This window comes from Staurois parvus, unplaced genomic scaffold, assembly GCF_062004578.1.
Source record: "Staurois parvus isolate SC_StPar_1 unplaced genomic scaffold, SC_StPar_1.0 ptg000203l, whole genome shotgun sequence".
NCBI classification, from domain to species: Eukaryota; Metazoa; Chordata; class Amphibia; order Anura; family Ranidae; genus Staurois; species Staurois parvus.
The window spans coordinates 3,234,457-3,255,006 of record NW_028317999.1 but is presented as its reverse complement, the minus strand read 5'-3'; the positions used below and the strand labels follow the sequence as shown (position 1 = coordinate 3,255,006).

General features: G+C 41.1%; 1 protein-coding gene across 1 annotated transcript in view; it reads left to right on the top strand.

The window, feature by feature from the left end:
* LOC149461414 (meprin A subunit beta-like) overlaps window positions 1-19,981 on the top strand; it is a 37,658-nt gene extending 17,677 nt beyond the window's left edge. The window contains exons 9-12 of the mRNA XM_089678364.1: window positions 4,728-5,180; window positions 9,163-9,342; window positions 16,490-16,640; window positions 19,279-19,981. Coding sequence (XP_089534490.1) covers window positions 4,728-5,180; window positions 9,163-9,342; window positions 16,490-16,640; window positions 19,279-19,420 — 926 coding nt within the window. The 3' untranslated portion in view covers window positions 19,421-19,981. The remainder of the gene's footprint in view (window positions 1-4,727; window positions 5,181-9,162; window positions 9,343-16,489; window positions 16,641-19,278) is intronic.
* The last annotated feature ends 569 nt before the right edge of the window (window positions 19,982-20,550 follow it).

Here is a 20,550-nt window from a genome sequence, read left to right as displayed (position 1 = left end):
CCTTTTTTCCCACAAATAAAGCTTTCTTTCAGTGGTATTTGATCACCTGTGTGATTTTTATTTTTTGCGCTATAAACAAAAAAATACAGACAATTTAAAAAAAAACACAATACTTTTGACTTTTTGCTATAAAACATCCAGTAAAAAAATGTTAAAAATCAAATTTTAAAATTTAAAGTTACATGTCTTTATTACAAAAAAACCCCAATACAAAATAATTGGTACGTGAAAGTTATAACATTTACAAATGGCAGTATATATACTGAAATTGTTATTTTTATTTTTTTTTATACTAGTAATGGCGGCGGTCAGTGACTAGCGGGACTGCGGGGCTGCGGTAGGCATTCTGACACTGGGTGGTAACTGACTAACTGCCACTGACATTCCCAGTGACACTAATACAGTGATCAGTGCTAATAAAAAGCACTGACACTGTGCTAATGACACTGAGCAGGAAGGGGTTAACATCTGTTTAACATTTGGAGCGATCAAAAGGTTAACTGTGTGCTGTTATGCATCATGTGCTGTGTGTTTTACTAGGGAAACATGCTGCTGTGTATTTCTCTGCTGTGCAGAATAGCACACAGCAGCATGTTCCTACTGGCAGGAGAGAGACCTGCGATGTTTACACATAGGTCTCTCCCATGTCAATGTTACTTGGCAATCGCCAGATGCCGGCAGGGAATCTGTAGCCACCAATGGCGGTGTGGGTCGGGTGGCCCCTACCCTAAAATGCAAATTATGTATATATACATGTTTTTGCAGCCCTTCTGCTATAGGGAGGCGGGAAGCGGTTAAAGTGGTTGTAAAGGTAAAAGATTTTTCAGCTTAATGCATTCTCTGCATTAGTATAAAATTTTCCATGTCAGCTCCCCTCCCTCCCACTCCCCATGAAAAAACTTACCTAAGCCCTATCTCGATCCATTGCTGTGCCTGTCTGCAGCAGTGCTGCTATTCTCTCCCTGTTCTCACAGAAGGCTCGGCAAGAGTAGGAGTCGTTGGCACCTGCTGCTGTCAATCAAATTCTGTGAACAAAGGGCAGGGAGTGGGGTGAGTCACACTATGTGTGTTAATAAACGCAGGATTGAAGCGGCTTACTGTGAGGTCACTCAGAGAAGAGGTGGAGCCAGGGGCGCCGACAGGGGACCCCCGGAGGGGAGGATAGTGGCTGCTCTGTGCAAAACCATTGTACAGGTATTAATAACCTTTATTATTTTAGAAAAAAACCTTTACAATCACTTTAATGCATTTAGAGGTTTCAATCATGTCTCCCCTTTTCTTTCTTTCCTCCAGACTGTACGTAGTGAGTTCCTGAAGTCTCTCCTGATATGTTTTTTCCCTCACACCTTCCAACATTTTAGTTGCCTGTCTCTGGACTCATTTCTTGGTGAGGTTTTCAGAACTGGGTATTCTAGATGAGGTCTAACTAAAGATATATAGAGGGGAATCAGGCCCTCCTAACGTCCACTGGTGACCCCTCTAGGGATACATTCCAAAATTATATTTGCTATCCCCAGCTGCCAATCCACATTGTTTGCTAATTTTGCAATCATCTGAAATAAGAACAGCCAAATATTTTTGTAGTTCAGGCCACTCTTCCCCCAATATTGTACACTATCATTCTATCTTTCTGTCATCAGTAAAAAGACATACCTTGCAAATCTAACTTTCAGTTAAATCACGTACAAACAAATAGAACCGGTCCTAGTACAGAATCTTGTAATACACCACTAGAGACAAGTCTCTGTTCCCACTGCACCTCAGTTATAACCACACTCTGATATCTATCTTTTGGCCAACAGAGTATCCATTGAACCACACAAAGATTAGGTCCTAGCATGTACAGTACAACCTTTTTATAGGATCATTATGTGGAACCCTATCAAATGCTTTGCTTAAATCAAGATATGTCCATAGCACCACCCTGGTCTAAAACATTTCATGATGATATAGTCAAAAAATTTACACGATCTCCCCTTAGTAAAACCATACTGTTTTGATTCCAGCCAGTTGTGTGTTTTTAAATGATCACTGACCATTCTTTTTATGAGTGATCCCATTAAGCTTACCACTACAGATGTTCCACTGTAACAAACAACGAGCAGGCAGGCTTTTATTGCAGAAGAGATATGCAATGTCTCTTCTAAAATAAAATGCCTCTACCTGCCTGCTTGCTGTGCTCACATTTTTGTATATGAATTTTCAAACTTTTTTCTACTGTCAAATCAAAGACACTGGTGATCACTGGAACACAAATTTGTTTCCTCTGGTTGGGCTTTTTACTAACTATTTTACAGAAACCTATGTTAATTCCTCCAACATATTTCTGCTTCTGCTTATAAGCGCAATATTCCAGTTAGTGTACGACAAGTTATCCATCATTAAAACCTTTCCCCTGACTGTCATTTGAACTACCACACCAATTAACAGGTTATCATAATCCTCAGACTATTCTGGAGGCCTAAATACTACTGTAAGGAGCAGCTGGTTCAATGAGCTCTCTGAGACCACTCTTGGTGGTGCTGCACACTCTGCCACTATGACATACCCAATTTAAAAAATATAGACAAACAGACAGGCAGATTGATACCTTATACAAACAATATATTAGTCAACCATAAAATTGGAATGGTACAGAACTTAGGCATGGATAATGGAGTAAACTCACTATTTACTATATGGAGTATTTCTATACCAGAGTACACACAGGAACCAACAAAGATGGTACTTCATCCACTTCACAATATGTACTGTACTTAGATCAGCTTAAACTGTAACAGAGTCACCAAGGGTGCAACAAGGGCAACAATGAAAAATCTAAACCCCTGTAGCTGCCACTGATGCACTTGGGTGACCATGCTAGGTCCAAGTCTGCCTGTAGGACTTTCTTACTAGACAAACAATACCAGATTGGGTAAAGATGATGGAAATTATATGGATTGCATTGAGAAAGAAAGAGGTGGCCTCTGAATGATTACTTCTGCCGGCTATTGTTGGGGCCCTTAGTGCTGGTGCACTGCTGGTGAATGTTGGAAGCCTCAGCCTGCAATAAGTTTAAAAAGTAACTTACTGAAAATGTGAATGGTAGAGTTAATTTTGAAAAGGGACTTGAACAGTAGTAGGCGGTGGTATGGTTAAAGTTCTGTCAGTTCTGGATTAATGGGACAATCCATAACAGATATTGTGATAGAACTTATTTTAGGTTAAACTTTTGGTAGTAACCTGGGGCGTGGGAGGATATAGCTGTGATCAGGTATGAGAAAGCTTAGTTCCTGCCATGCTGTGTATATAACTGGTTAAGAACCCTCTCACCAATCCTGTGCTTCAGCCATGGATGCTAATTATAGAGTTGCCCCTCATGGATTAATGGCAGACCTGCACTGGAATACTGTAGATGCAGCTGATGACTGGAAAACCCACACTGAATGCTGTAGATGCAGCTATTGACCTGGGAACCCACACTGGAATGTTGTAGATGCAGCTGGTGTTGCCGCCAAGTAGGCCACGTACTTGGACAAGCTCCTGGTTTGCTCAACATGCTGGCCTGGATGTCTGTACTCTTCCCTGTCCTGACATCAAGTGCCCTGAGCCTCCCCAAGCAGTTCACTGTGAATAACTTCACTCCTCCCTTTTACCACACAGTGCCCTGAGAAATGTAGTTTTCCTTGCAGTTCTGGAGCAATGCCATCTGCATACAGTGGAACTACACCTCCCACGATTCTTATCAATGGCATTTACTCCTCTATAGCCTGGTGTTGTCCAATCAGTGGAAGGCACATAATGGCCTACTTGTGTAAAGTTTTCATGAGATATTGTGCTTGTTGTAAAATCTATAACCACTGACCATTTATGCTGTGATTTCATCATATTTTGTACAATTAAAGTTTTCATAGTTTTATAAACACATGTATACAACTTGTGCCTTAAAAGTCCCACATTTAGAGGGTTTTTCCAATTCTTATTTAGCTTGGGGTTGAGGGTACTCCCCAACACCAAATTTAACCTTCTCTATTAAAGGGTCTGTTTGCCTGCACCTAGCTACACTACTTGGAGTAATTGGATTCTAAGGAAAGATCAATTTTTTGTTTTTTTCTGGTAGCTTACTTCTTTCATAAACTAATTTTAGTTTTATGCTATTCTTCACATACATAGAACTCAACCTCTTTAAAGCACAAAATCACTGCTCTTGACCAGCTGCCTGAAAACAGTGGACCATGCCTGCACAATGCTACTTGGCAGGGCTGCTTGTAATCTTCAATGAAGAGGGCATAAGACAGGGCAAAAACAAATTAGGAGACAGTTGTTACCCCATATCAGGAAGTAAGTGAACTAGGCAGGATCACCAGTATTCTGAAATATGCAGATTTAAAAGGTTGAAATGACGTTTGCCTTTATTTTAACAGCTTACATGAGATTTTAGTAATTGTATTAAAATTTCTACAGTACTTTCGCAATCACTTCCTATGATAAATATTCCTAATTCATTATATAAATAGAATCATTATACAATTATAAGATTATGCTATCCTTGGGGCCTTGGAATAATTTGGCCTGTTTGCCCTTATGGTCACAGGCTACAAATGTGATTTAACCAAATATTCAGATGACTTTGAAGACAAGTCAGTCATATGAAAACACTATAGATACTGATTGATATAATGGTTCTATATCCACCCAATCTGCCATATTGAGAGTATAATAAATGCAATATGTCAAATATTCTACAGGCAAACCTGCTGATTATTGGAAGGTTCATTTTTCCTCATTAAATACCACAAAGAAGTTCAGATTTGTGTTCCAAGGCGTAAAAGGAAGTGGAAATTCTACTGGTGGTATCTCTATCGATGACATCAACTTGTCTGAAACTCAGTGTCCTCAGAATGTTTGGCACATCAGAAACTTCAGTCTTGATTTCACTAAAGAAATAGCACTGAGTCCTCCATACTACTCTAACGATGGGTATGCTTACCAGATTGCTCTATGGTCATATGCTACACTATCTTCACCATATAACCTTGCAGCATATCTTTATCTGATAACTGGAGAGAATGATCGCACCCTTCAGTGGCCCTGTCCTTGGAGGCAAGCTACAGTGGAGTTCATGGACCAAAATCCAACCATTCAGCAGAGAACATCAAACATGAAGAGTATTACTACAGATCCAAAACAGTTCTCACCAGGTCAGAATACTACAGATTAAGTAAGACTAAGACAGTAAAATGTCCCTTGAGAGCTTGTCACACTAGACACAATGCACTGCAATGCAATTATACGTGGAGAACAACATATTTTCTCTTGTCCATGCATTTTGTAGAATTTAAAAATGTAACAAAATGTAAAAAAAAAACATTGTTTTCAGTAAGACTTGTTTGCATCAATGAGTTGAATTGTGTCATGGTTTGTCTTGCTGTATTTGGGATGTTTTTATCTTCATTTTATGATTCAAGTCATTTGATGGAAATTCTAAATGCAAACTGCTTCAAAAATATGTCAGTGCACACTAGCACTAATTGATTCATACACTACTGGTATGAACCCAGCCTGAGGTACAGGGGCATATCTACCACGAGGCAAACAAGGCGTTTGCCTAGGGCGGAAAATTTTAGGGGGGCGGAGATAGAGAGGGAATAGAGATAGAGGGAGAGAGGGGGGAGAGAGGGAAGAGAGAGAGGAGAGAGGGGGAGAGAGAGGAGAGAGAGAGAGAAGAGAGAGGCGGGAAAGAGAGGGATAGAGAGGGAAGAGAGAGATGGAGAGAGGGGAAGATAGAGAGGGAAGGGAGAGAGGGAAGAGAGAGAGAGGGAAGAGAGACAGAGAGAGGGTGAGAGAGAGGGAGAGAGTGGGGGGCAAGAGAGGGAAGAGAGAGAGGGAAGAGAGAGAGGGAGGGAAGAGAGAGAGAGAGGGAAAAGAGAGGGGGGAAAGAGAGGGGGGAAGAGAGAGAGGGAAGAGAGGGAGAAAGATAGGGGAGAGAGATGGTGGGGAGAGAGAGGGAGAGAGAGAGGGGGGGGAAGAGAGAGAGATGGAAAAAGAGAGAGGGAAGGGAGAAAGAGAGGGGAGAGAGAGGGAGAAAGAGAGAGAGAAGAGAGCGAGATGGAAAAAGAGAGAGGGAAGGGAAAAAGAGAGAGGGAAGAGAGAGAGGGGGGGGGGAGAGAGAGAATCATATATACATACACACACACACTTATTGACTCTCTCGTTCTCTCATTGGGGGGGGGGGGCAGCACAAAATCTAAATACACCACTGATGAGGCATCTCTACCTTTCACAGTCCATCAGTCCTGTCCCTGTTCCAATGTGTTAATGCATATGGAGGACAGAAGTATGAGCAGTGAAATTAATTGTCTTTCATCAAAGAACTATTTTATTTTATGTTCACACCCACAATAGTAGGTGTAGGTAGAATTTGTAACTGCAGGCTATCTGTCCTATCAAAACCCAAACCATGACAATTGTGTTGCTCCCTTGAAGGCTGATTCACACCAGTCAGATCTGTTGCAGCGCATGTAACGCACATGTGTTGATGTGTGTTGCATTAAAGCAAGATATTTATTTGAATAGGTTGCCTAATGCACCACAAGAGGCCTAAAATACCTGCTGTATTTTTTATCGCATCGCACAATGGTTTGTTACAGAGTGTTGCAATAAAAACAAGTTGTGAGGGTGCATTTGGGTGCCATTCAAAATGAATGATTATAATCCGTATTACTGCTTATTGTGGTAATGTGCGCTACTGCAGTGCATTGATGTGAGCAGTATCAGAGATATTAGGGAATGTTTTAGTTTTACACTTCAAGCAGGATATAGAATGGTTAATTTTCAGAATTTGTTTCATATATTTATTCTTGTTAAATCGATTTGAATTTCAGAAGGCGGCTATATTTGTTCTATTTAATTCTATTCTGTTCTATGCTTCCTATTTTTATTTTATTTTCTATTACATTCTATTTAATTTTTTTCTGTTCTAGTCCATTCCATTATTTTTCATTCTATTCTATTCTTTTATTTGCTATTCTATTCTTTTTGTATTCTATTCTATACTGTTCTATTCCATTGTGATCTATTCTCTTCAATTTTATTCTTTTATTTTCTATTCTATTCGTTTATTTTCTATTATCCTCTGCTTTATTCTATTCTTTTCTATTCTATTTTTTCTATTCTATTCTTTTATTTTCTATTCTATTCCATTTAACCTATTCTACAGTATTTGTTTCTATTCTATTCTATTCTATAAAGCAGACTAAGTAGGATTCTTCATCTTATTTCACTTTTATACCGTACTGATGACAAATATGTACCGTGCATTTAGCCCTGGACCCACACTGCCTTAACTATTCGTTCTGTCAGGTTCAATGTCCAGCCACTGCATTCAGCCTTTCGTACAATTTGACAGGCTGCCAGAAGCAGGGCTGGATGGTTGCACCTGTGCTCTCTGCCCACACCTAAAAACAAGAGTGTCATGCATAGTTGCTAAACACCCAGTGTGTATGTGATCTTAAGGTATAACTAAATGCAAACCTTTGTTTTAGTTTGGAATAGAGTGGAGAGGGATTAGAACATCTGTCTAGTTTTTATTGCTGCCTGTGTCCCCGTAAAGGAGATTCGCCCTCTATATGTGTCCTGTTTCAAAAGTGAAAGTAAAATAAGCGTGGGCAGCTTTAGGTGTCTGCATTATATAACTGTTGCAGCTCTCTTTTATTAAAATTACAGAATCTTTTTAGTTGCAGACCAATGGCCAGTACAGAGATAGCTTCATCCCTATTCGGAAGGTTGTATGGATCTCCGTCAGCCCTTCCTGGCTCGGAATTAGTTTCCTTTCTTGATCCAAAGAGAAATCCAGTAAACCGTTCTTAAATTGGGGTATTTGCTATAGGGCGATTAGAATTCATTTCAATAAATTGATCAACTGAGGTCAGAGGGAACTCCTGCACCTGAACCTTAAGTCCTATTGGATTTTCCACAAAGCATTAATAACACAAAGTCATATGCAGTCCAAAAACTTCTCCACTAACACTGCTTGAATATTTCCTCCCCAAATACCCTTAGACCTGGCAAACACCAAGATATTAAAGAGGCCAAGATCCTTGCATCCCAGCAGAATTTGAATATCCTCTTCATTGCAATAGGGCAGTTAAACTGGGTATTTGGCAATATGTACAATATCCCTTGAAACTCCTTTCTAGGTGAATGTATCATTACTGTAGCTATTGTCTCCAATGCTTCACTCAATCAAAGGGGATGGAAAAGGAACACCTTTGTAAGGGAAAATAACATTTTTATTTCAGTACATATAATTATATATAAAGATCTCTCTCTCTCTCTCTCTCTCTCCCCCCCCTCTCTCTCTCTCTCTCTCTCTCTCTCTCTCTCTCTCTCTATATATATATGGCTGCTGTTAGAAACCACAAGACCCCATACAGCAAACCTGACAGGGCCCCTCCACCACAAAAAAAAGAGGTTTGGTTACGAATAAACACAGTGAGTGATTGTTACTGATCATTCATTGTGTTCATTCAGGAAAGGAAAATGCTGGTAAATGTGACACATTTACCAGACCCTTCCCCCACTCTCCATCCTAAAGGATCCTATTGTGTGGTCGCAGATGTCGTTGGAAAGAAGAGGAGGGAAGCCGGCAGCACTGTGGGGGTGGGGGCACACAGGGGGACCTGGGCAGCAGGGGGAAATGTATGGTACACAGGGAAGGTGATGGTTGTGGTGGGGGCAATTACTGGAACCAACCTCCTGTATGGCTCTCTCTGGAGCAGCTGAAGGCCAGGAGGAGGAGGAGAAGAAGCCACCCTGTTTGCCCACATCTGATTCAATCAGCTGCTTTGGCCCCCCTCCTGGCCTGGGCCTCAAACAGGAGGACTGGTGGTACCCCCTTATCCACGACCCTGAGTATATAGATATATTATTTAGCTGTTTATGAGCAAATATGGCTTCCCCCATGCACTGTAGATATATAACTGTAAGGTATACATAGAAACAAAGTTTTAAAAATGTTTTTACACATTGATAAGTGTAATTAGATAAATCTGGTCTCTCTTGCATTGTACATGTATATCTAAGAAAAAATAATTGCATACATTTACCTTAATAAAAATGAAAAACGCATTTAAAAGAATAGGAAGATTACAGATGTTGAAAAATAACTGTGTCTGCTTCCAGGTTCCAACACATTGTTATGGAATAATCCTGCAGTGGTAGGAAGTTTCTCATTATTCCCTAATGGAACCACTTACAGAAAGACTGGTGGGTATGGACAGTTCCTGTTTAAGGCTGAAGAATGGCTTTATAGAAGGGACTTCCTAAAAGGAGGAGATGCTTTTATTCTCATATCTATGGAAGGTATGCCACAAATTATCACATTTTACTTACAGTGGTTGTAAACAGTTAAATATACCAAGTGAAATGACTATACAGAGAAATGAAACCAACCCTTCTACATATGTTGTACCTGTTTATCTGTAGTCTTCTCTTCTACACAGCTGATCAAAGTCCAGAATTTATAAAGCTTGTCCTGAGAGTTCCGAAACAGGGGGTAGAGAGCTAAAATTACACACTGAAAAGCTCAGTGAGGAGAGGTCTGAGAGCTGATTGGAGGGAAGAGACACACTCTCTCCACTCAGCACACAGGAACAGAGCTGAGGCTATCAATCCACAGTCACCATTTTTACCTTGGTGTCAGGAAAACCTGTCAGAAGTGATTCATGCTGATAACAGAGGAACAACGCAGCAGACAGAAATTATACTTAGTGCTCTTGATTGAGATAAGTACACACTATAGAGGGATATGCTTTGTTCATATTCCATGTCTGAGGTTTACAACTACTTTAAAGCAGATGTTTAGAAACAGGTAGAAGCCACAAAGTCATAAGCCACTATAGTACAACCCCTCTCCCCAATATATCGTAATCAAAGCAAAAGAAAAAAAGTGGGAATTTTAAGGTTTCATACAAGAACAAAGTCAGTGAGTTGTCTAGAGGACTGGGCTGTATATGGCAGAGGTTCCATTTATAAGCTTGGAGGGTTTATTTCCATCAATACAAGCAACATATACATAAAATCTTTGGATATGCAGAGGACCTTTTGGAAAGGGCCTTTTAAAATTAGACATTGAGACATACATCACCCTAGATACACTGAAGCTTGTGAAAACTCAACACTAGATCTACATAAAGTGGGCAACTTTCCCCTTGGACTTTTCCCTGGGGTCCCCTACTCAGAGGGCACCAGTGGGTGGCATACTAGTGACAACAAAAAACTTACCTTGGAGTTTGAATATAACTATTTAAAAAAAAATATTACATTAAAAAAAAATAAAAAAAAATAAAACCAAGCACCTGAGCATTCAGACCGCTTCTACAAACATTTAGGAAAGAATGGCTCGCTCTCAGGAGCTCAGTGAATTCAAGTGTGGTACCGTGATAGGTTGCCAATTGAGCAATAAGTTAATCCATGAAATTTCCTTGCTACTAAATATTCCATAGTCAACTGTTAATGATATTATAACAAAGTGGAAGAAACTGGGAACAACAGCAACTCAGCCATGAAGTGGTAGGCCGCGTAAAATGACAGTAGAAGTGCCATACGTAGCTTGAGACAGCTCTCATAGGTCTCAAAGTACTGGTTGTTTCCCTGTTCTCAGCAAAATCCTGGAGTATGAGCCTAGAGGAAAGTGTCCCCATGTTACTATACAGCACCCTGGTAATTGGGTACTAATAGTTGTGCAGTGGCGCAAGGTAACCAGGTGCCAAAGAGAGTTGCTTTATGGTCTACAGCTGTAAGGCTCCATTCACGTCTGATTTTTCTCGTATATTTTACCGTGATTTTTCTGCATTTTTATACAGTGTTTTTAGCCGTTTTTTGAGCTTTGCCAGTTTTTATTAGCCAACAGAGAAAAAAATAGGGCACTGAGACAACCTATGAGTAATCAGCTGTCAGTGGGGCTCCCCACTGACAGCTGAATGTAAAAAAAAAAAGCTGGCAATTACAAAATAATAAAACAAATGATGTAGGGTCCCCCCCTCCATCCAAACCAAGCCAAAAGGTTTTTTAAAAAATGGCATGGGGTCCCCTCAAAATCCATACCAGAACCTTATCCGAGCATGCAGCCCAGCAGGTCAGGAAAGGGGGGGATGAGCAAGCACCCCCCCTCCTGAACCATATCAGGCCACATACCCTCAACATGGGGGGGTGCTTTGGGGCAGGGGGGGCTCCCCCCAAAGCACCTTGACCTCATGTTGATGGGGACAAGGGCCTCTTTCCCTTCTGAGAAAGAGACAAGTCCTCAAAACGCGTCAGCCTGTTGGAGGTCCTGAGTTCCCATTACGAACAGACACGTAGTGCGGATTGGCCAAAGCGGTTCTTTCATTATGTACCTTTGACTATTGACATTTTGAGAGTAAAATACCTACTTTTATCATTATTAAATACATTTTTTAAAGGTAATGCACAAGACCGGTGCACCCTCTGTTTGCTTTTATCTCGCCTCATCCCCACAACTCTGGGCTGTGGTTGTGGGGGTCTGATCAGAATCAGAATCCCCCTTTAGCAAAGGGAGCCCCCAGATCAAGCTCCCCTTCCCCTATGTGAAAGAGTATGAGGTACATGGTACCGCTACCCATTCACAAAAAAAAAATGTAGTGTGAAAAAGGCGTGATTGACATTGGATCTACTTCGAGCGACATTCTTTTATTTTCCTTCTTTTAATAAAGGACTTGTCAAAGACTGTCTCCTGTCTTTTTTCAAACTACAGCTTTTTTTTGTGAATGGGTAGTGGTACCATGTACCCCATACTCATTCACATGGGGGGAGCTTGGATCTGGAGGCCCCCTTGATAAAGGGGGGCTTCCAGATTCCGATAAGCCCCCCGCCCGAAGACCCCCACAGCCACACCCCAGAGTTGTGGGGAAGAGGCCCTTGTCCCCATCAGCATGGGGACAAGGTGCCCGCCCCAAAGCACCCCCTCATGTTGATGGCATGTGGTCTGGTATGGTTCAGGAGGGGGGGTGCTGGCTCGTCCCCTCCTTTCCTGACTGGGCTGCATGCTCAAATAAGGGTCTGGTATGAATTGTCGGAGGGACCCCGCACCATTTTTTTTTTTTTTGCGTGGGGGTTCTCCTCAAAATCCATACCAGACCCAAAAGGCTTGGTATAGATGGTAGGGATGATTGTCCTCCCATTGCTGTTGTTGATAGTTTTTGGAGTATCCCGTGCCCTGACCCCTCTCCTGTTTAAAGTTCTTCATTCAATAAATATCAAAACAATATCCCCTAGAGCGGGTGTCGGCAACCCGCGGCTCCGGAGCCGCATGCGGCTCTTTTTCACCTTTCCTGCGGCTCCGGAGCACACTGCCCACCAGGTGACAGGCAATAGGGTCGGCAAGCCGCGGCTCTTTTAATGTAGATCTTCTGTGTGCCGGGCACCCGCTGGCAAACATTGGCTGTCAGGATGTAGGCGGGGCAGCCCGGATGTAGGCGGGGCAGCGTGACGAACTCCTCTCCTCTCACAGTCCGCCCTGAAGACCAGAACGGCGTGGGAACCCAGCGAGAGGAACGCGCGGAGCAAAGGTAAGTGAATTCACACAATATGGGGAATGAATTACTATGGGGGATGAATTACTATAGGGGGGATGAATTACTATAGGGGGGATGAATTACTACGGGGGATGAATTACTACAGGGGGGATGAATTACTATAGGGGGGATGAATTACTATAGGGGGGATGAATTACTATAGGGGGGATGAATTACTATATGAGGGATGAATTATTATAGGGGGGATGAATTACTATAGGGGGGATGAATTACTATGGGGGATGAATTACTATATGGGGGATGAATTACTATAGGGGGGATGAATTACTATGGGGGATGAATTACTATATGAGGGATGAATTACTATATGGGATGAATTACTATGGGGGATGAATTACTATGGGGGATGAATTACTATGGGGGATGAATTACTATAGGGGGGATGAATTACTATAGGGGGGATGAATTACTATAGGGGGGATGAATTACTATATGGGGGATGAATTACTATATGGGGGATGAATTACTATAGGGGGGATGAATTACTATAGGGGGGATGAATTACTATATGGGGGGTGAATTACTATAGGGGGGATGAATTACTATGGGGGATGAATTACTACGGGGGATGAATTACTATATGGGGGATGAATTATTATAGGGGGGATGAATTACTATAGGGGGGATGAATTACTATGGGGGATGAATTACTATATGGGGGATGAATTACTATAGGGGGGATGAATTACTATGGGGGATGAATTACTATATGAGGGATGAATTACTATATGGGGGATGAATTACTATGGGGGATGAATTACTATGGGGGATGAATTACTATATGGGGGATGAATTACTATATGGGGGATGTATTTTCAGTTTTAAAAATGTTTCTCTCAAAATAAATTTCAATCGTGGTTTTGGCGAGATTTGGCTCAGTCGAAAAAAAAGGTTGCCCACCACTGACCTAAGGCTATGATTGTGATTATGACGATACACTGTGGCCCTGATTAACCCTTTGCTTACTGGGCCCTTAAACCCCCTTCATGACCAGAGCGTTTTTTGCAATATATGCAGTGTCGGATTTGTTTTAAATGTTGCAATGGTTTTGCGGCTCCCAGTCTTTTTTTCCCTCTCGGAAATGGGTCCAAGTGGCTCTTTATGTCTTAAAGGTTGCAGACCCCTGCCCTAGAGTGTGCTATAGGAGCCAGTGTGAATGGGATTGGTGCTTGTGGTGTTGGGCAGCCTCTGTACTATTTGAGAAGAAGCAGCTATTACCAGCAACCCCTTTGGGTTTAGCTCTACATATAGATAAAGCAATTTTTTGCAGTACAGTACCTTAGTTCTCAATAGCTATTCTCGGATGACAAAGTCCCTTTAAGGGGGAAAGCAACATGAATATAAAAAAATATGGTTATACAATAAAGCAAAAATTTCAAGAAAACAACTAAGTATGTAGCTGAAATATACGTTATATTTGTGAACTGTATCATTCTGTTCAATCAGTCATGTGAATCACACACCTTTAAAAAACTGAGTGGCCATGGAGAAGATAGTGCTAGTACCTGGGTTAGGTTTACAGCTTCGTGTGTTATCAGCCTGCTCATTGGCGAGAACAGTATTGTCCAATGAGGAGGTTGGTGGGAGAAAGTTGATTCTAAAAGTTGCACAGCCAAACCAGAAAATGGTGATGTAAAATTATTGAGAGGTTATTATATATTTGCAATGTAATACTGAAATGAGTGAATATTTCAAATTCATTTTTCTTGAGTTCACTTGATCCATTCCTGTGATCGATTTCAGAGCTTGGATCTGTAGATACTCAATTAATTCTCTCTTTCCTTTTTTTTCATTTAATAATGACTAGTGACCCATCCTCCTTCCCAAGAACCCCTGGTTCGAGCATTATGGCAGGCCCCCATGTCAAGATGATTGAGATTAGCAGTAGAGGACTGGGTAACCTAGGGGACTGGGTAACCTAGGGGACTGGGTAACCTAGGGGACTGGCAGTAACCTAGGGGACTGGGTGACAGATGTTTGCATGTTCTCCCTGTGCTTGCAAGGGTTTCCTCTGGGTACTACGGTTTCCTCCCACACTCCAAAGAAATGCTGGTAGATTAATTGGGTCCTGTCTAAATTGGCCCTAGTATGTGTATGTATGAATGTAAGTGTCACGTACCTGATAGAAGTCTGAATTGATGAGATGGTCGGCCTCTCTTGTATCTCCAGCCCAGGCCCCACTGTAGGTGGAACAGATGGTGCCGAGGGACAGGAGGAACACGAGTGTCTGCAAATGCTGATCTGTTGATCAGAAAACTTGTGGCTGGAGGTGTAAACTCGGTAAATCAGGCAGGGCATGCGGTCAGGAACAGAGGAGATGCAGGAACAACCAGCTAAGATTAAAGGAGCACTCCACTGGAACTGTAAGATCTGGATGCCTGGCTTGCCAAAACTTCTAACAAGCGTGAGGCCGGAACACACCGTAACAACCGGAGCTGATATGATAGACAGCCAGGGCAATCATTCAGCAGGACTGTAGAGCCGAACTGGAGCCGAAAGTGTAGTCAGAGTGATAGCCAGAGTCAGCAACGAGCAGGCGATGAAGTACTGAAACATCAGACAGGAATGAGGTCAGGAGTAAGCCAGGATCAGAAACAGATGAGCAGAAGCATAAACAGGATCCAAGAGCAGGTCAATGGCAAGCCGGGTCAGTAATGGATACACACAGGATACAACAGAACACAAGGAAATAGCTGAAGACTAGTCAGCACTTACAGAGAGTAAGAGCCTCCTTTAAATATTCTGTGTGGCGCCAGAAACTGTGGGCATGCTTCCACGTGTGTGTTCCCATGTGCACGCATTCTTGAGCGCATGCACGTGCCTATGCTCATTTTTATCAACAATGCGCCTGTGCTTATATCTATGCGCAATGTTGCACACATGCACATTTCTTTGCGCCAGTTGCTGTACAGGAATTCCCTTACAGTAAGTTAGGGCCCTTAGATTGTACGCCCCTTGAGGATTAGGGACTGATGTGAATGTACAATATACAGTATATGTTAAGCTCTGCCTAAATTTATGGCGCTATACAAGTACCTGTAATAAATAATAATAAATAAAAAGATGAATGGGGGAAGCAGGGTGCTCAAGGACTGTCGGGTCTCACTGGGGAGGCGCAGCTGATTAGGAATCGTTTGACAGGTCGAGAAAGTACTACTTTCTTGTGTCCTTGCATGTTTCAGCTGAAAAAAAAAGCACCGAGTAGCATGTGATACACTGTATATGATTCCATTGCATTTATGTATTTTTACAACCTAAGTTTAGTAAAAAAAGAAAAAATTAAAAATCAGCACAGGGACATTACTTTGAATCAATGCAATGTGTCTCTCTTGCCGGTTGGTCCTTTAGTTGCAATTTTTGGTTCTCTGATTTTCCCCCACCCCTTCCACCATAATTCTATAGTGTGGCAGGCTTAATAACCAAAGGGACTAGTCAAACGCACTCAAGAGTGCTAACTATCCCCTTTCCATCCACCTCTTCCATTCATAGAAGCTGTACTAAAGCTTCCATGAATGAAACAGTCTATGAATGGAAGACAGATGAGTGCATAAAAGTTCCACCTCCTCCATTCATAGATTGCTTTTCATTCATAGAAGCAGCTTCTATGAATGGAGGAGGTGAGTGATAAGGGAGAGCATTGTCAGCACTCTTGATGAGTACATATAACAAGTCTCTTGGCTTTATTAACCTCTGCTGCACTAGAAAAGTATAGTGGTGGAGGATGAAAAATTTCAACCAAAGCACCAGCCAGCAGCATATGGGACACATTGCATTGATTTTAAGTATCTGTGCTATTTTGTTTTTACATTAATTTAGGCTTTAATAAATATGTTTCGTTTTTCTTACGAGCACCTCAATACAGAAATAAACTCATCATCTCTTTTTCATTTCTCTAGATAATTCCGGATTGACGCATTCACAACCATTGCCACCACCTACACATCCATCTTCCACCTCTGTACCACCCAAAGTGCTTGTACTGTGCAAAGAAAATATCTGTTTGAATGATGGAATCTGTGTTGTGGAAAATCTAAAGTCAGTATGCAGGTAAAAATGTATATGCAGGCATGAGTTGCCCAAGGGTGACCATACACGATGATGTGACAGATTTAGCATGTGTAGAAGTTAAAGAGAACCTGTCACAGTAATATGTTTTTAGGTGAAATCAGTCCTGAAAAGCCAAGTGCTGTAAGATGGAAACAGAAAGGCAAGTGTATTATCAATGAGTACATAGTTTTGTGTCTTATGTAAAGAATATCTAATGCCATTTTATTCATTTTAGATAGAATAAGGGTTGGTTAAAAACATGTCAACTGCCAGGTGTCTGTGATATAAAAAAATGAGACAAAGATAAATCATTTCAGAACTTTTTCCACCTTTAATGTGACCTATAAACTGTACAACTCAGTTGAACAACAAACTGAAATCTTTTAGTTGGAGGGAAGTAAAATAAAAAACTAAAATAATATGGTTGCATAAGTGTGCACACCCTTAAACTAGTACTTTGTTGAAGCACCTTTTGATTTTATTACAGCACTCAGTCTTTTGGGTATGAGTCTATCAGCATGACACATCTTGACTTGGCAATATTTGCTCACTCTTCCGTGCAAAAACACTCCAAATCTGTCAGATTGTGAGGGCATCTCCTGTGCACAGCCCTCTTCAGATCACCCCACAGATTTTTGATCAGATTCAGGTCTGGGCTCTGGCTATGCCATTCCAAAATTTTAATCTTCTTCTGGTGAAGCCATTCCTTTGTTGATTTGGATGTATGGTTTGGGTCGTTGTCATGCTGAAAGATGAAGTTCCTCTTCATGTTCAACTTTCTAGCAGAAGCCTGAAGGTTTTGTGCCAATATTGACTGGTATTTGGAATTGTTCATAATTCCCTCTACCTTGACTAAGGCCCCAGTTCCAGCTGAAGAAAAACAGCCCCAAAGCATGATGCTGCCACCACCATGCTTCACTGTGCGTATGGTGTTCTTTTGGTGATGTGCAGTGTTGTTTTTGCTCCAAACATATCTTTTGGAATTATGGCCAAAAAGTTCAACCTTGGTTTCATCAGACCATGACTCATTTTCCCACATGCTTTTGGGAGACTTCAGATGTGTTTTTGCAAAATGTAGCTGGGCTTTTTATTTATTTTTTTTCATAAGAAAAGGCTTCCGTGTTGCCACTCTACCCCATAGCCCAGACATATGAAGAATATGGGAGATTGTTGTCACATGTACCACACAGAAAGTACTTGCCAGATATTCCTGCAGCTCCTTAAATATGGCTGTTGGCCTCTTGGCAGTCTCCCAGACTAGTTTTCTTCTCGTCTTTTCATCAATTTTGGAGGGAAGTCCAGTTCTTGGTAATGTCACTGCCATATATTCTCCACTTGATGATGACTGTGTTCACTGTGTTCCATGGTATATCTAATGCCTTGGAAGATCTTTTGTACCCTTCTTGTGACTGATACCTTTTAACAATGAGATTCCTCTGATGCTTTCGAAGCTCTCCGTGGACCATGGGTTTTTCTGTAGGATGCGACTAAGAAAATGTCAGGAAAGACCTACTAGAAGAGCTGAACTATATTTGGGGTTAATCAGAGGCAGTTTAAATGATGGTAGGTGTGTACTGACTCCTATTTAACATGATTTTGAATGCGATTGCTTAATTCTGAACACAGCTACATCCCCAGTTATAAGAGGGTGTGCACACTTATGCAACCACATTATTTTAGTTTTTTATGTTTACACCCCCCCCTAAAAGATTTCAGTGTGTTTATCAATTGAGTTGTACAGTTTATAGGTCACATTAAAGGTGGAAAAAGTTCTGAAATGATTTATCTTTGTCTCATTTTTTTACATCACAGAAACCTGACATTTTAACAGGGGTGTGTAGACTTTTTATATCCACTGTATCTCTGTTGCAGATTTTCTTTCACTACCGGTGAAACCATTGTCAATGTGAGAATAAAGGCTGGTTCACATCATATTTCTGTGTTCCAGATGCATTTCTTTATGCATTTTTAATGCTTTCTGGTACATTATCCCCCTCTCTTTTCCTCACCTCATTTCAGGCGTTCCAGCATGTTTTTGATGTGTTCTGATATGTTTTTGATGTGTTTTTCCACATTCCAGATGCCTTCCATACAGAAAACATTAAGCATGGTCTCATTTTGTTTAATGCACTGGAATGCACTGCACTTTTGTGAACTAGGGCCCTTAGAATATGTGGAAAACACTGCATGTGAATTTGATGCAGATTAAACTGCCCTGGCCTGCATCTGGTGTGAACAAGCCCTAAGAGCAGGAAAATCTCTTTTGTTTCCTTGAAGCGGGTTCTGAATACAAGTCTATCAGAATGCAAAATCTGCTTGAAGCAGATCAAATGCGAGTCAGAAGGAGTCAATTGTGGGCCAAATGCACCTTTTAATGAATTCTGAATGATCTCAGAAGTGTTTCAAACTGATGCCAAACTAATGCCAGCAACACAAGCCCAAAGCTTATCAACACTACCCCTAACAAAGCCCTGGGTAGCAGTAAAAACAAAAAAAAAACCTGTTTGGCCTGGACGCACACCTTAAAATATTCAGCTTGCCCCACTATAAATGTTCAAATTTTTAAGCATTTCTCTCTGTAATCAATAAACACCCATTTGTATCCCAGATTTACTGAATATACTTTTTTACTCTCCAGATGCAAAACCTCTGCAGACTTGGGGTATGTAGGTGACAGATGTGAGAAGGAATTCAAGAACAAGGGCAACATGTGGAATACATCTGCCTTCTGCACACTACTCTCTCTGTTCGCAACAATCACCCTTGTAAATGTAGTGTGACAACAGCCACTGAATGTGAGCACTATCATAAAACAAATACATGTTAGATTTTCACTGCTGTCTTTGTCCCCATTGGAGAGATTTTCCCTCACATTCTGTGTTGTCACTGGGGCAGGAAGTAAGAGGAACTCTTTCTTGCAGGGGCACTAATGACTGTAAAAGTAGTGGAAGTGTTAGAACATCTGTTTGTATTACTATGTGATTTGCCATCACGTCCTCCAGTGCCACTAGAACATGAGAGCAATTAAAACATGACAGAAGTCCTGCCTCTAGTCTACTCTATCCACAATAAAAAAAAGAAAAAAACATTTTTGGCTGGAGTCCAATTTTCAATAAAGACTGCAGTGTAACAATGTATTAATTTATTTCACTGACACATGTGATTGGTTTTGTAATATTTTTGTCAGAATGTGTTAGCTCTGTTTCTGAAATATATATATATAATTTTTTTTTTTTACTGAGAATTTGAATTTTAAAGGTCGTGTCCACCCTTTCATAGTTTTGCATAGTTTTTAAATCACATAACAACTTGAATAATCTCAATAAATGAATTAAACTTTACTGAATTTATTATTGACTTCTGGAGGATCTTTTCCAAGTGCAATATAATAATTACAGAATCACTGCCATAGAAAAAATCTGTAGATCAGGCACTAAGGGTTCATGCATACAGACTAATATAGACATGTTTTGGGCCTAACATAAATCTCCCAGCTCCATGCCCGAGGAACCAATGGGGTTTTTTACTAAAACTGGAGAGTGAAAAATCTGGTGCAGCTCTGCATAGAAACCAATCAGCTTCCAGGTTTTATTGCCAAAGCTTAAATGAACAAGCTGAAATTAGAAGCTGATTGGCTACCATGCACAGCAGAACCAGATTCTGAGTGCTCCAGTTTTAGTAAATCTCCCCCAATGTGTGTCATACAGCCTGTCATACAAGTGAATGTACACAGCCATGCTTTTTTGCATCGAAGGGTGGGGCTAAAGAATGGAACGCATCCCGCAGAGTACGCAGTTGAATATCCTCTGTGATAACGGGCAAGGATTCATGCAGTGTCATGGGCTGTATGTGCACTTGGAATTTGGAGAAACAGGAAAACTTTAGATCAAGCACTCTTATTATTGGAGCT